At 37.6% G+C, this 16,242-nt stretch overlaps 1 protein-coding gene across 1 annotated transcript; it reads left to right on the forward strand.

Moving 5' to 3' along the window:
• The first annotated feature begins 675 nt into the window (after window positions 1–675).
• Window positions 676–15,474, forward strand: RRH (retinal pigment epithelium-derived rhodopsin homolog). The gene is made up of 7 exons (XM_036853621.1): window positions 676–781; window positions 6,221–6,411; window positions 7,938–8,037; window positions 8,577–8,730; window positions 9,656–9,824; window positions 13,803–13,981; window positions 15,289–15,474. Exons 1-7 carry the CDS (start codon window positions 676–678, stop codon window positions 15,401–15,403), a joined length of 1,014 nt encoding a protein of 337 aa, XP_036709516.1. The 3' UTR covers window positions 15,404–15,474.
• Window positions 15,475–16,242: the final 768 nt, after the last annotated feature.

Here is a 16,242-nt window from a genome sequence, read left to right on the forward strand (position 1 = left end):
TTTTATATATACATAGGTCCCCATTTTTTGAAAAGAATGAAAAAAAAAGCCTCAAACAGTTGTATAAATATATGTTTCTATAAGCAAAGTAAAGCAGAATATACACCGGACAATATTATTACCATTAGGGGAATAAAATTCGGAAGGATGGGGGAGATTACTTCTTTACTTATCTCTAATGATTTAAATTGTTATGGAAAAAACAAAAGGAATTGAAATGGAAGACTTGAAAGGGTCAAACAGAAAACAGGGACCTTAATCTGAATAGTTTTAGAGGACTAAGGCTGGCTCTTAATTTTGAAACTGATTTCCAGCAGAAATCAGTTAAGTCAGGTCCTGATCTGATTTTCTGAGTTTGTTTATTGTTTAAATGTGATGTGTGCACTTGGTAATCTCCTTGGATATAAAGCTGATGCCCTAATTGGTTAAAATGTGTGTTGCTTGTTATTTCTCTTTATTTTGCTAATAAGCTTTTCTCTTGTTCTGGGAATTAAAAATCCTTTCCTCTTTAGCCCAATTAAATTTGTTAAGGGAGGGCCTCTATGAAAAGGCCCTTCTTTGAGGTCTTTAAGTGGAAATGATTGGTTCTGAAAATTCTTCCCTAGGTGGCTTTTGAAACATTTCATAGATATTGAAGGCCCATTATGAAGGCTATCTTGATATCTTCCCTCCAAAATGCTAAGGAATAATTTAGGCAACAGTTCAGACTCTAAAAATGAAGACGGCTCGACCTTTTCACAGACTGAACACAATATTGTTGCAGCTTACTTGATTACGGCAGGTATGGATGTTTACTCCATTAACAGTTATTTTGTTTTTGAATAAGTGAAGACAAGCAGAGGTTTTCAGCATAAGAGTAGAAAAAGCATGGGTTCAGAGATAACGTTTCAAGTTCTATATTGTTGGCCAACCTTGACAAGTCACTTATCCTTTCTCAGTTGGGGTGCTCACGTGATAAATAAGGATGATAATACTTGCTCTACTTCCTGGCTGTAAGTATCAAAAAGAGAATGTAGGTGAAAGAATAAATGGAAACATTATTAATGGTGGTTAATATAACAAGTTATTTTGAATTTTGATAGGCAGTGAGAGCCGTGAAATGGGGCTGAGGAAAGTTTTCTATAAAATGAGTAATTATCCATATATTTGGTTATTACATTGTCAAATTAAGTTTTTATTGGGGAATAGTGTGCACCGTGACAAAAATGTATTTTTATAGCATTTGCTATTCTCATACATACTTTCTGTAGTTTTGTCCTTGGTGGTGGAATCTAGTTAAGATCGAAAGATCCTGGAAAGAAAATTAAAGTCGTAAAAAGAGAGAGCAGAGTGTATTGTCACTGAGGACAGAGTTTGAAAATTGAGCTCATTTTCCAATGCTGTATTGGAAAACTGAGCTTTGGTTTTCATTTTTTAGTATCTTTGCAACAGTGAGCAAGTTTTTTGTTTTTCCATTTTCATATCTGTAAAATGGGGATAAGAATAAGCTACTGTCACAATTGTTTTGAAGAGTAAAATTAAATAATGCACAAATATACCTAAATGATATATACAGTATATGTTGGACAAATGTTTCTTTCTCCCCACATACACACACTCATTGATGCATATATTGGATTAAGATAAAGACTTGTTGGCTGAAAAAAAGGGATGAGGAAATTGACAATAGAAGTTCTCTGATTACCTTTTTTATGTATAGGTTGAATTGTATTAATTTTATGCTTAGCAGTCACTTCATTTTCAACTTTATGCTTAGTAATGAGTTTTAGAAGTAACTCTTTTATTATTTTTTGGATTGACTTATGAAAATTTTCAAATATATTCAAAAGTAGAGTAAAAACATAACAAATCCTACTGTACCCAGTTTATTCTTTATAATTGCTTAGTTTCCCCATAATTCAGAGTATTACTTCTGTGATAGAAAATGTGGTTCCTCAGCTAACTTTTTCATTTGAATACCTCTGTATGATAAGCACTGGATAAGTTCTGTTTTCTTTTTGATTTTTTTTTTTTTTGGTGTTGCAACAGAAAGGAGAAAACAATATGCTACTTAAAGAGATAAGCTCCTTATCACAATTACATAGAAGTACTTTGTATACAAACTTTTGGTTTAGTTAGTTTTTGGTAGATGACCAAGAAAAGCTATCTTTTTTGATCTGGTTACAAAAGAAGCATGCAAAGAAGTTTTCCTGTTAAGAAAATATTCTTGCTGGTTCTTATCCCTGTAACAGTAACAGTAATAGTAATAGTAATAGTAATCTTACTATGATGACAATGATGACTTCTACTAGAATTACTATTACTACTGCTACTACTACTCCAACCACCACCACCACCGCTACTACTACTGCTACCACTACTAATGTTATTATTGGAATACTTGGTATATACCAAGCACTGTTCTAAATATTTACATGTACAGAATAATTCATCCTTATGCTAATTCAGTAAGTAAATTTTATTTTCCCTGTTTACAGATAAAGAGTTTAAATAACTTTCCCAACACACACATCTACTAAGTAGCTACGCCAGGATTTGAACTCAGGTATTTCGACTCTAGAACCCTCAGGTATAACCACAAGGATCAGTTTTATCAATACTATGAGTACGTGTTGTTTGTTTGTGTTTTTAGTAGATGAACTGAAGGGAGCATATCTAACTTCTTTATGCTTTTGTTCAAACGTTTATTGTTCTTTGGACCCCCCAATCCCTCCCTTTAACAAAACTCACTTAAATGTCCAAATCGAAACCACAACCATGAGGAAAAGAATTTAGTCAAAGCGTTTATTTCATTTGTTACTTTTACCAAGAGCCTATTTAGATTTTTCATTTTAAATTTAATTTTTAGTTTAATATTTCTCTTAGATTGTAGCTCTTACAAACGTTACCAACTTGAGCACTCTCCCTTTCTCCAGTTAATGCTGGGGAGCAAGAGGGCATGGCAAATTAAGGATCTGAAATAGATTCATTATGGGTGACTTGTAGGATGAAGCATGAGAGATACTAGGCTGAGAGGATGGCTGCGTACCAGCTAATGAAAGACCTAAGCCATCAAGGCGATAGGGGAATCACTGAATGACATGATCCAATTTGTATTTTAGAAATGCGCTGTAGTGGTAGCTAAGAGACCAGGTAGGTGGCCCCTGTGTGATTAAGATTAAAAAGACTTCTGAGGAGGAAGTAGTAGCATTGAAGATAGAAATAGACACATTCAAGAGCTAGAAGTTAGAATTGATGGTTGGATGTGGAGACTGGGGGAGAAGGTGAGGGAGCATCAAAGATGATATCTAGGTTTCTTTTCTGGGCCACTGGATAGATGGTGAAGCTATTCATCAAGATGGGAGCACATCTGGGGAAGAACATGTTTGGGTCAAGAGAGAAAATCTCTGGGTTCTGTTTGAGAGAAGTCCCGTAAAAAGCTGCACACATGAGTTTGAATTTTATGAGGTTGATCTGGAAAGTAACAGCATATAGCCTTGAATCTGTGTGAAATCACTGAGTGTATATTGAATGTGAAAAGAAAGAAGGTCCAGGACAGAAACTTGGACAATGCATATATTTAATAAGGTAGACATGAAGAAAGAAAGGCCAGGAAGTAGATTAAGAAGGATCTGCCAAAGAGATTGGAGGAGAGCCACAGAAACCAGGGGGAAATTAACTGAACATAGACCTAAGTACTAAATGATCTATTGTCTACTCATTAGAAAACACCTACAGCTAGGAAATAAAGCAGAGTGCTTGAGACAGCTGCAGAGAAAATAGAAAAAGGGCTAAATTGATTACCTCATTCTCCCTGTTATATCTAAAACCGCCCCCAAAGCACAATTACTTTATTCTGGTTGCATACTTGGTAGGCAACAATTTACTGCACTGTGCTTTTACCTGACTTAAAAATCATCAAATCTGTAACTAGCCCAGAAAGATTCTTCAATTCACTAAACTTTTTGGAGCTACAGTACTAGATGCAAAAATATTGAGCCAGGGGCTTCCCTGGTGGTGCAGTGGTTGAGAATCTGCCTGCCAATGCAGGGGACACGGGTTCGAGCCCTGGTCTGGGAAGATCCCACATGCCGCGGAGCGACTAGGCCCGTGAGCCACAATTACTGAGCCTGCGCGTCTGGAGCTTGTGCTCCGCAACAAGAGAGGCCGCGATAGAGGCCCGCGCACCGCGATGAAGAGTGGCCCCTGCTTGCCACAACTAGAGAAAGCCCTCGCACAGAAACGAAGACCCAACACAGCCATAAATAAATAAATAAACAAATAAAGTTAAAAAACAAAAAAAGCTTACTCTGCCAGCCACAGGAGTGGTGGGAGATAAGAGGTAGGGTTGCCAGAATTAACAAAATAAAAATACAGGAATTAAAAAAAAAATATTGAGCCAAAGAATCATCAAATTTGATATCATTGTGCCTTAATTATGCTTGCAGGAGTAATAGACATTCAGCAATATGAGTTTTAGTTGTCCGTTTATTAAATAAATCTGCTATATGTCATATATATAACATAGAAATGATTAGAAGCCTAAAATCTACACAGGAAGACTAGGCATATATGGATTAAATAATATAGCATCACATAAGATAAAGTATAATATAAACAAGTACTTTGAGAATTTAGAGAAGAGAGGATACTATGCGAAGGACAAGTCTTTGGGGTAGAATTGGCCTTGAACAGAATTTTGAAGGGTAGCATTTGGAAAGGTAGAGGAAAGGAGTAGGGTGTTCCAAGTGGGAGAAATGAAAGTCGAAATTTACCACAAGCCTGGTGCATTTGATAAATAATTAGATGGAGGGCTTGTTTGACAAGTGTGACAATTTGCTTAGAGAGGGTAAAAACAGATTGAGGCAAGGAGTCTGGAATACCAGGCTGGGACATATGGACTTTATCCCTCAGACATTGGGGTGTATTGGAGGTTTTGAGAAGAGCCTTGGTTAATTCTATGTTATAGAAAGTTTATTCTGCCAGCAGCATTCAGGAGGAAAGAACAGGAACCTGGAAGATTAGTATAACAGGATGTTGAATGGAAGTTTTGACCAAGGTGCCAAGATATAGTAGAAGTTCTTCCTTAGCTGATACATTTGGGTGTTGGTGCTTGGAAACCTTCCCTCTCTCCGGCAATAGCTGGAGCTGATCACCAGAGTTCTCTTCATGATGGTGAACACCACTCTGTTCCTTTTGTTCCTTACCTCTCCCTTAGCCCTTAGGAATCTGGTAATAGCTCTAGCCTCTCTCAGCTGTTAGGACCTAATATGGCCTACATCTGGCTTATGGGAAATGTGTGCATCCTTTGTTGCATGTAGGGAGTGTTAAACAGGCTAACATGCACATCCAGTCCACTCAACAATATTTCTTGTTGTAAATGAATACACTGGCATTCAGATTAAGAAGTTCAGTCATCAGTCTACCTGAATCCAGCCAATTCTGGGGCACCGACAACATTGAGTTTCTGGACCTGCAGGGCTAGGAGTCAGATCCCAGGCTGTGGAGACTTGACTAGGGTGATATGGCCTGTGAGGCTTCTCAGTGGACCTGAAAGCCAGTCCGACTTCCTCTCTGGATAGCCAAACCTTGCAGTGTGCATTCTTCTATAGGTGTGTGTGTTTGTGTGTGTGTGTGTGTAATGAAGAATTTAGATTTGAACATGTTGAGTTTCAAGTGATATTGAAACAGTCATATGATCTTACATACTGTAGATGCTTAATAAATGTTTAATGGCAATGAATTGTATGAAAAGGGATGCAGGACTGGAGCATATTTCAGGGATGGAAAGTGACAGAAATACTGTTAGGATAGAATGATAGCTGAGGCTTGAGAAACTGTAGAGAAAGGAGAGCCTCAGGCTTCAGGAAGGAGGATGAGAAAATTAAGCTGCCAAAGGAGATTGTATGATCATATGTATATCCTAAAAATCAGTGGTGGTGGTATCATGACATGCAAGGGAATAATATCAAGGATAGAGTGATCAATAGTGATGACATTAACACCAGTCTTTGGTGCTGGTTTATGCAATTGGTAGATTCTTTGTGCTTTAATTTTTATATTTCTATTTCACAAAAGGGCTGTGAAGATATTACAACTAGCTTGAAGAATAGCTGAAGCTCTTCAAATAAATGAACCAAAACGGATTTGCTATATTTTGAGGAGCTTAAATATTTAATTTGATTCTACTTTTACACATTCAAATTAAACAAAATGTGTGTTTTTTTGTTTATGTTCTCAGGTATGATAAGTGTTCTCGGCAACATAATAGTTCTGGGCATCTTCATTAAGTACAAGGAGCTTCGGACACCCACAAATGCAATTATCATTAACTTGGCTGTTACTGATATAGGGGTCAGTAGCATTGGCTACCCCATGTCTGCTGCTTCAGATCTGCATGGAAGTTGGAAGTTTGGATATGCAGGATGTCAGGTATTGGAGATCTTTAGAATCAAAGCAAAATAAAGTAGATTAAGAAAATGTACATTTAAATGTCTTTAAAAAATCCCAAGGGTTTCAATCAAATAAGATTATGTAGAATAATAGATATGGTGCTCTTAATAAAAATGGCTTCAGGAGTGACTGGGAAATATATTCTTTAATAAGAGAAATGAAATCAGTCACCATCATTATATTTTCAAAATTTCCCCAACTCAAAGGAAAAAACTAAACTAACAAAAAATTAGCAGTCAGCTAGAGAAGAAAAGTGAACATTTGCATATTCAAATAAAAACTTGCATATTACAAATTCAAAAACAAATACTCTGCTTTCATTTGAAACAATAAAATATTTAATGACTATGTCATAATATCTAAGTAATGTAGTTAAACTACATGTTGCTGATTTTTTTCTATGGAAAGTTCTCCATGAGAATTGCTGGTGAATATATCTACTATGATTTTTACTGACAAGAAAATAAATTAATATTAATTCACATTAATGACTTTTGGCCTAATTTTTTAAAACAGCTATTTTAAGCTATAAAACTATAGAGAATAAAATGAAAAGAGCAGAGAGTAGTGAATACCCATGTGTGCACCAACCAGTTTTGTCAAATCTTAATGTTTTGCAATATGTGCTTCAGGTTGTTTGGGGTTTTTAAAAATTTTTTCTTTTTTTCTCTGGCTGCACCGTGTGGCTTGGCTTGTGGGATCTTAGTTCCCCGACCAGGGATGGAACCCAGGCCTCATCAGTGAAAGCACCGAGTCCTAACCACTGGACTGCCAGAGAATTCCCTGTTTCCAATTTTTTTAAACCACAAACAAGGCTTCAATAAACTGTTCTCATACATGTCTTTTTCTGCAATGTGTGAAGGTTTAGATACATTACTAGGAAAGAAATGGTTTGGTTGTAGATAATGTTTATCTTCAATTTTATCAGATGTGGACAAATTTCTCTCCAAAATGGTTGTGCCAGTTGCTAGAACTTCTGTTACTCCACATTTTCTCCAACACTTGGGGTTGTCAGACTTTTGAATTTGTAGCATTTTGATGGTTATAAAATAGTATCTTATAATTTGCATTTCTTTCAAGATTTAATGGGATTGTACATCTTATGTCATAAACATGCAGGTTTCCTCTTGTGTGAATAGCCCATTTTTCTGTTTGTCTTTTTCCCCTGTTGAATTGTCTGTCTTCTGAATAGCGGTCTTTTGTTGGTTTATGCATTGCACTTAATTTATGGTTTGTTTTTGCACTCCACAGAGTATGTATAGAAGTTTTACTTTAAGCCTTAACATTTTTTAAAAAGTTTATTTTAATTAATGAAGTCTCAAAACATTTTCTATAAATGCCTTTATTAAACCACTTATAATTTGACAATAGATGATATATTTTAAAATTAGTAAAATAAAAAACACTCAGTGTATTTAAAATATATTTTAGCAATGGGATAAAAGTGTAAATGTCTCTTGGGAGGATGTGTAGAATGGTGGAATCTTTCCAATTTTGATCTTCAGATTTATGCTGGATTGAATATCTTTTTTGGAATGGCAAGTATTGGATTGCTCACAGTTGTGGCTGTGGATCGATACCTGACCATCTGCTGTCCTGGTGCAGGTACAGCACTTTTCTCAGCTTTCTCAATGAACCCATTTTTGCCTAAGTACTGCTCGATACCCATTCACTTCAAAATGTAAATGTAATGGCTTGCAACATGGTCAGTCATATTTCTCTGATAATCCTTGACTGAAAGTTCCAGTGATTTTCTATTATACCTAGAATAAAACCCAAATTTCATAACACAGCCTCCAAGGTCCCACGCATTCTGGCCCCTGGCTACCTTTCCAGTGTGGTCTGGGGTCCTCTCACCTTGGGGTACTAGCCAAACCCTTTCCCACTTTGGGGTCTTGGTAAATGCTATTTCCCTAGTGTTTCTCCATTTCTATCCTCTGACTGATCATTTTATCATTCAGGTTTCAGCTTAAATGTCATTTTTTTTTTCAGATTGTGAATTCATGTAGATAGGCTTTGTGTGAACTAAAGTGCTCTGTGAAGAATCTATTTGATGACAACTTTGAATAATCAGTTAAAACAAAATGAAGATATGAATCACATCATTGGGAAATGACTTTGATGTTCCGTATGTTTGTTAATAGGAAGAAGAATGACCACCAACACTTACATCAGCATGATTCTGGGGGCCTGGATCAATGGCCTCTTTTGGGCTTTGATGCCTATTGTTGGGTGGGCTAGTTATGCCCCAGATCCTACTGGGGCCACCTGTACCATAAACTGGCGGAAAAACGATGTGTAAGAGACATGTTTACACTTTATAATCAAATGCTTCTAGTGTAGACATTTTCTCACCATTTCAAATTTAAGGTCAGATCAAATGTTTCTCATACAGAGATGGCAAAGAGCTTCCTTGGTATAGATGATATGATTACAGCAGAGATGAACTGAGAAAAGTGAATTATGCTTATTTGCAAGGAAAGGCCATCCAGCTCCCCTTGTCCCCTGCTCTGTTCCTTCCTCTATCTTCTGGCAGCAAAGGTGAAACAGAGAATCCTTCCAATAGCCGCACCTTAGAGGTAGGACCTGATGGGGAAAAGGAGAGTTAGTGGAGCTAGACAGTGCGCAGATCTGGCAAAAGTCCAGGCTTCCTTTTCTAGATGATCTGGTGATAAAGCATCTCCTGAGAATTATGCAGCAAAAGCACAGTCACTGTGAGGATTTGCTTGCTCATCAGTGATGCTTTTCTATATTTACCAGGGAAAAGGGGGTAATTTAGTTTATTAAAGGAAATGAAAGGTTATGAAGAAAAGCAAATAGAAAATTTCTAGCTCTCAAACTAAATCTAAAACTTTTTAGATTTAGTGCAAGGTCAAAAAATAAATATTTTAGGCTTTACAGGCAAGACTGTCTCCATTGCAACTACTCAACTCTGCCTGTGATAGCAGCCCTAGACTGTATGTAATGAATGTGGTTCCAATAAAGTTTTATTTACAAAGACAGGCGACAGGCTGGATTTGGCCCACAGGTCATAGTTTGCCAACCCCTAGTCCAAATGAACTCAAAGTCAAATGCACTTCCTAAGCTATTTAATAATATAATGACTGCTGGACAGTGCCAGTATTATTTCTGATAATTATCTTGTTTCCCTTACTCTATTTAGTATATTAAATGAGTAGTGATTTAATGTCATGATTTAATTATTTCCTTTTCTTACTTTCAGATCTTTTGTTTCTTACACCATGATGGTTGTTGCGATAAATTTTATTGTGCCCTTGATAATGATGTTTTACTGCTATTACCATGTCACTCGATCCATTAAACATCATGCTACTAGTAACTGCACTGAGTATCTCAACAGAGATTGGTCAGATCAGGTAGATGTAACAAAGGTAAGACATTAAAATCCTTAAAAAGGTTTTGTAATCAAGCTTTTACATGGACATGGTTCCTTGGCCCCTGCAGTCACCTCTCCCCAACTCCTGATTCTTACTCTCTGGCTCTTTTTTCTGGTGTTGGCCTCCATATTTCTAAGTGATGTGCTTATCTGCTGTTTTGGGTAATTTTTTTTTTTAAATAAATTTATTTATTTATTTGTTTTTGGCTGCGTTGGGTCTTCGTTGCTGCACGTGGGCTTTCTCTAGTTGCAGTGAGCGGGAGCTACTCTTTGTTGTGGTGTGCGGGCTTCTCATTGCAGTGGCTTCTCTTGTTGCGAGGCATGAGCTCTAGGCGCGCGGGCTCAGTAGTTGCGGCACATGGGCTTAGTTGCTCCGCGGCATGTGGGATCTTCCTGGACCAGGGCTCGAACCCATGTCCCCTGCATTGGCAGACGGATTCTTAACCACTGCGCCACCAGGGAAGCCCTGTTTTGGGTATTTTTCTTTGCTGTTACTTCTTGATTTCCTACTATAGACAAAGAAAATTTTTCTTATGCCACCAACCTTTCCTACTCCTCCCCACCAACATTTATCTCTCATCTTCTCAGTAAAATGTTAATATTTGGTTAGATGAAGAGCCAATATTACATTATTGTGATTATCTAAATTTTATTTATTGAAAATCTCTGTAAGACTCTATGATTTATATTTCTTTTTTTATACAACTTTTCCCCCTTTGGAGTTAACAATTCATTCCTTTTCTCTTTCTCTTCCTCCGTTCATCTCTCTCCACTTCTCTTCTCTCCCTCTCTCTCTCTCTGTAGCTTTGTTTGCTGACGCTTCTGTGTACCTGTCACTAATTCATCTCTAAACTCTCCACCAGGAGCTTCAGACTCCTCTTAGTATTTTCAAATACATCAGAGACTAGGTCGACTTTATCCTTTTCTTGGCACTACCCTCCTGACACCTGCCAGATCTCTTGCTCTAGTCTACACTGGCTGTTCTTTAGGATGACTACCTAGGAAGCCAGCATCCCCACATCTCCTTTGTCACCAACTGGGAATGTCTTTGGCCTGTCTCATAGGTCAGATCTCCCGTTTTCTGGATTGCATGTCTTCCCTTTTTTTTTTTTGGTTAACTCCTTTACATTTGGTGTAACACAGTCTCTAATAGAGTCCTGAGAAGGTCACAAGGAAGTCAAATTTTTAAGATTTTGCATGCCTGAAAATGTCTTAATTCTACGATCATGTTTGACCGATTGTTTGCTTGGTATGGAATTCTAAGTAGAAGAAATGACTTACAAAGAATTTTGAAGGCATTACCCTATATAGTCTCTCAGCTTCAGGTGTCACTATTGAGAAGGCTGACAGCATTCCGGTGATCTGCATTCTCTCTGGAAGCTTGTGATTTTCTCTGTGTCTCCAGTTTTCTGAAATGTCACGCCGATATGCCTTGGTGTGGCTCTTTATTCACCCATGTGCTGGGTACTGGGTGAGTGCTTTCTATGTCGAGACTCAGGTCTTCCCTTCTGGGAGTTTCCTTGTATTATTTCTCTGGTGAGTTTCACCTCCCATTTTGTTTTCTCTGTTCTCTTTTTCTGGAACTCTTTTTATTTGAGTATTTAATCTCCTGGATTTGTCTTTTAATTTTCTTAAATATTCTCTCCTGCATTATTTCTGTTTTTTGTTTTGTTTTTATTTATTTATTTATTTTTGCCTGTGTTGGGTCTTCATTGCTGCATGTGGGCTTTCTCTAGTTGCGGTGAGCAGGGGCTACTCTTTGTTGCGGAGCACGGGCTTTAGGCATGCAGGCTTCAGTAGTTGTGGTGCACGGGCTTAGTTGCTCTGCGGTATGTGGGATCTTCCCAGAGCAGGACTCGAACCCATGTCCCGTGCATTGGCAGGCGGATTCTTAACCACTGCACCACCAGGGAAGTCCCCTGTTTGTTTGTTTTTGTTTCTACTTTCTTCTTTTTAAAAAAATTTTTTTTTGATGTGGACCATTTTTAAAGTCTTTATTGAATTTGTTACAATATTCCTTCTGTTTTATGTTTTGGTTTTTTGGCCGGGAGGCCTGTGGGATCTTAGCTCCCCAACCAGCGATCGAACCCACACCCCCTGCATTGGAAGGCGAAGTCTTAACCACTGGACTGCCAGGGAAGTCCCTGTTTCTACTTTCTGAGAGATTTCCTCAACCATGTCCAGGACTGGATTGGGTGAGGAGAGTGAGGCTCAAGCCTGGGGTGCAAAATTTAAGCAGGCACCAAAAAGCTCAGTAATCATAAAAACAAGTAGTTAGTGCAGTATTTTAAAAAATCAAAATTTATGTAAAAAATCCACATTGAACAAAATATAAAATATTAAAGACAGGATCTGACCCTGCACTTGCACAGTTCACCTTATTTACCTCACCCTTACCCTGGCTGACCATACATTTCAACCTTCCTGTTGCATTTTTAAAATTCTGCTTTCACTTTTATAGATGAGATAGAAGCATTATTTTATACTCTGTACTTCTTTTTGATAGCGTCCTCTTCTTGTTTAATGCATGTGTATCTTCTCTCATTTCTGTGATGATATTGTGTATATAATTACATTTTCCTTCTGTTCATCACATATTTTTTTTTCCCGAGTTCCTGCACTGTTTTAGTCTCTGCCTGTCAGTTTGCATGTTTCCTCAATGCATGGTGATCAATGACTGTCCCTGCATATTTAAGAGTGATGCGCTAAAAAGTTGATTGTGAGCTCTCGCTGTGCTCTTTCACTGGGATATGTCTTTGGAGAGGGGGGGTTCTGATGATCTGTACCTCTGGGTATTTTCTTCTGGGCTGGTCAGTTTCCAAGGAGAGAAGATTCTTTCACCTTTCTGGGTAGGAGGTACAAGTCTGTGTACCCACATTCTCATGGCTCAGTGCAGGGAAGGGACGGCGTGCAGTCCCCCTCTTTTCAGGACAGTACGCCAGCTCTCAGCTGAGCCCAGTGTCCCCCAGTCCCAAGTTTCCCTGCCTTACCCTCTCTTACACTGACCCTTGGGATTCTTCTGGGGAGAGGGGGCTGTTTCCTAGCTGAATAGAGAGGGGATTCAGAAGTCTAACTGCTTCTTTTTGCAGATTTTAATGAGTTTTTGTGTTTTAGGTTCCAAGTGCAGCCCCACATTCAGAACTGTCACCTCCAATTCCTGAGACTTTCTGTAGTTCTGTGGAGTGGATTCATCTGTATCTGATTTTCCCTCATTCCTGGCACCTTAAAATTAAAAAAGAATATTTAAAAAAAAAATCATTCTCAGGTCTGATAAGTAATATGCCACTTGTCTAATGGTTATTCAATTTTAACTTTTACAAAGCTGCCTAATCTGTGGTTCTCAGGCCTTATGCGTTTATGTCTTTTTAAACTTTTCTATCGTTTTAGTGGGCAATCAGGAGGGAGCAATGTACAATTATAATTTTTCATTCAAACAAAATGTAAGGGTAGCTTCTTTACAAAATTATCTGCACTGTATGTATTATATGTGATTTATTATATACCAAGCTCAAATGGCCTGTATGAGAATTCACTGAGCTCAATAGAGGACTTTTTTTTTTCTTCACGTTGAGTTTAGAAAGTTAGAAAGTTGTTTTTTAGATTAGCAGATGAGAGTGAGGAAAAGAAAGCTCAACACCAGCAGTCCCTAGCACAGTTACTCCAAGTGGGCCAGGAGTGGATCCTTCTGCCTGTCATCCAAGCCAGCTTTTGTATTCTCCCCAGCTCACCAAAAGAAAGAGGGCATTCTTTACATTCGTGCACCAGTCTATCCATTTCACAAGCTCTTGTTATCATAGATGACCTCAGGCACATTAGCAAAGTATGAGGGGAAAAATTCAGTTTTTCCTCTGTGTCTTCAACAACATAAATTTATTCAAGTTCCAATCCAGATAATTTTTCATGCAGTTTAAGATATATTAGTTATTTTGATATTTTAGATATTGGGTTTGGTGAATATTGATTTCTTTTACAGATGTCTGTGATAATGATACTCATGTTCCTGGTGGCGTGGTCCCCTTATTCCATCGTGTGCTTATGGGCTTCTTTTGGTGACCCAAAGAAGATTCCTCCCTCAATGGCCATTCTAGCTCCACTGTTTGCAAAATCTTCTACATTCTACAATCCCTGTATTTATGTGATTGCTAATAAAAAGTAAGTTATGTCTAAAATGCTTCTCAACTAAAAACAGCGTATACAGAAAGAATGTTAAAAAGGCAATGGATAATGTTCTAAAACTTTGGGGGAGGTAAGTGACAGAAACTCACTTCAGATGAATGTAAAAGTTATTTGGTTCATGCAACTTGAGAAGCATTTAGGACCTTAAATGTCTAGGGCTCCAGTTCTGTGACAGGCTCTTCCCACACAGAGGCGAGATAATCACGGGTAACTCAAGACCCAAGTTCCACAAGCTAAGCATCCCCAAATGTGAATTTCATCTCACATGGCTTTCTGGCAGAAGCGGCCCTGGATGGTCATTGGTGAGCTCAGCTTGGATCACATGGTTACCCCATTTAAAATACACGGAATTGGTTTTGCAAAGAAGAGAGTAGTTCTATTACTGGAAAATGGACAAAGCAAGGCCACTTGGGCTCCCTAAGTGGGTAGCATAGTTGTATATTTACTAGGAGGAAGACATATCATTCAAATGCAAGAGAAAAATTCAGTGCTAACATAAAGGGCTTCAGGAGTGTGTAGTCACTCAGGATAGTCGAGAATCTTCCCCTTCCCCCTTTGCTGAGCCTCTGAGCAAGGATTTCTTTCCTGCCTCCTCAGTGAAGCTTAGACTACTTCATTTCCTGTTACTGCTTAAAGATGTAACAGTAGATGAACCAATCTACAGTAGATTGGGATGAACCAATCTACTGTGCTTAAATATTTGACCAGAAAAATCTCAGTAGAGGTGCAGTAATTTGATCCTGGAATGCCAATGCTGCTTCTATTACACTTATGTATTTATGCACATGTTAGGGAAAGCAACTTTAGCCACAGGTATATGAAGAAACGTAAAAACTTTTAAGACCAAGCAGACCACATAAGAAGCATAAAGAACACATTTTAAATTCAGAGTCTCTTGGTAGTTCTTTAGGAAAGGTCAGGCATTATCAAACGCCTCTTAATTTAAACTGGCCTTTGCTCAGAAGAACAAATGCATGAAATACACATCCTTAGTTTAAGTAAATAATTCCTTGCAAATGACGTTAGATGCACCATCTTAGACATAATTAGTGGTTTTTATTAAGTGTCTTCAATGTTAATAGTCAGTGGTGCACAAGTGGTCTTTAACTGTGTCATACACTTGATACATTGACCAAGGGTCTCAACAGCAGATGTTAAAGCTGGAAGCAGAAATTTATCTGGAGATGCCAGTTGGTAGTAGTGGCACCTTAGCCATGTTTGAGAGTACTCTAAAAGTGCCAGGTCCTCATGGGTAATGCCAGATTTTCCCTTTTTTATTGTAGGTTCCGGAGGGCGATGCTTGCCATGTTCAAATGTCAGACTCACCAAGCAATGCCCGTGGCGAGTATCTTACCAATGGATGTACCCCAAAACCCACTGACTTCTGGAAAAGTCTGAAATAAGAGGAAAGCACACATTATCAAAATATTTGCTTTACTTTTTTTTTTCAATGATTTAATTTCACTTAAAATCTGAGCCCATTTCAATCAAATGCAGACATAGAGGATTGTCCTAATAGACTGTAGATTTCTCACGTGTAGTGTATAAGTTCTTCTGTTGGTGCACTGGCCACTGTAGGGAATGTTTCATTGTTTCCTTATATGTAAACTTATTGCTTATCTCCTTTGGTTAACAGAGGCACATGAGATTAAGGCCTCTTCTCTTTCTCCCTATCATGGCATGTATTACGCTGTACCTGGTATCTTGCCTAGTCCCTCCATTAGATCAGAAGCAACTGCTATTTTAATGTTAGAATAAATTAATAATAATAATAAATAATAGTCTTTAATAAATAATTACTGAAATGAGTTGTTGGATGTTCCCAGCTAGAATGGAAAACATTTTTAGCACTTCACAATTTAAAAAATTTAATGCAATTATTTATTAACAGTCTACTTAATAAAAATGATCAAATGAATATTAAGCACTATTGCTTTTAAATCACATCAGTCAATGCACATATATATTTTATATAGCAATTTATAATCTGTGCATACTATTATGTGTTCTTCATTTTTAATTACTGTTTTCATGTGTATGTATTTCCATATATTTGGCACTAGAATTAAGTTTAATCAGAGTGAGGGTTTTTGTATGTTTGTGTTTTTTTTCCTATCTTTTGTTTTATTGATGAAAAAATTAATCAATAGTCAGTGTAAGAAAGAAATGGAAAGTTCTATTTGAGCCAACCTCAAGATTATATCCCAAGAGACAGTCTTTCAGAAAGCTCTAAGGAC

This window comes from Balaenoptera musculus, chromosome 5, assembly GCF_009873245.2.
Source record: "Balaenoptera musculus isolate JJ_BM4_2016_0621 chromosome 5, mBalMus1.pri.v3, whole genome shotgun sequence".
In the NCBI taxonomy this organism is placed as follows: Eukaryota; Metazoa; Chordata; class Mammalia; order Artiodactyla; family Balaenopteridae; genus Balaenoptera; species Balaenoptera musculus.

What these genes read in the sequence shown, in the direction of transcription:
- RRH (XM_036853621.1), top strand. Translation starts at nt 676, where the DNA reads ATGCTAAGGAATAATTTAGGCAACAGTTCAGACTCTAAAAATGAAGAC. An exon ending in ATCAGGTAGATGTAACAAAG is followed by an intron (nt 9,825 to 13,802) that starts GTAAGACATTAA and finishes TTTCTTTTACAG; the next exon opens with ATGTCTGTGATAATGATACT. An exon ending in TATGTGATTGCTAATAAAAA is followed by an intron (nt 13,982 to 15,288) that starts GTAAGTTATGTC and finishes TTTTTATTGTAG; the next exon opens with GTTCCGGAGGGCGATGCTTG.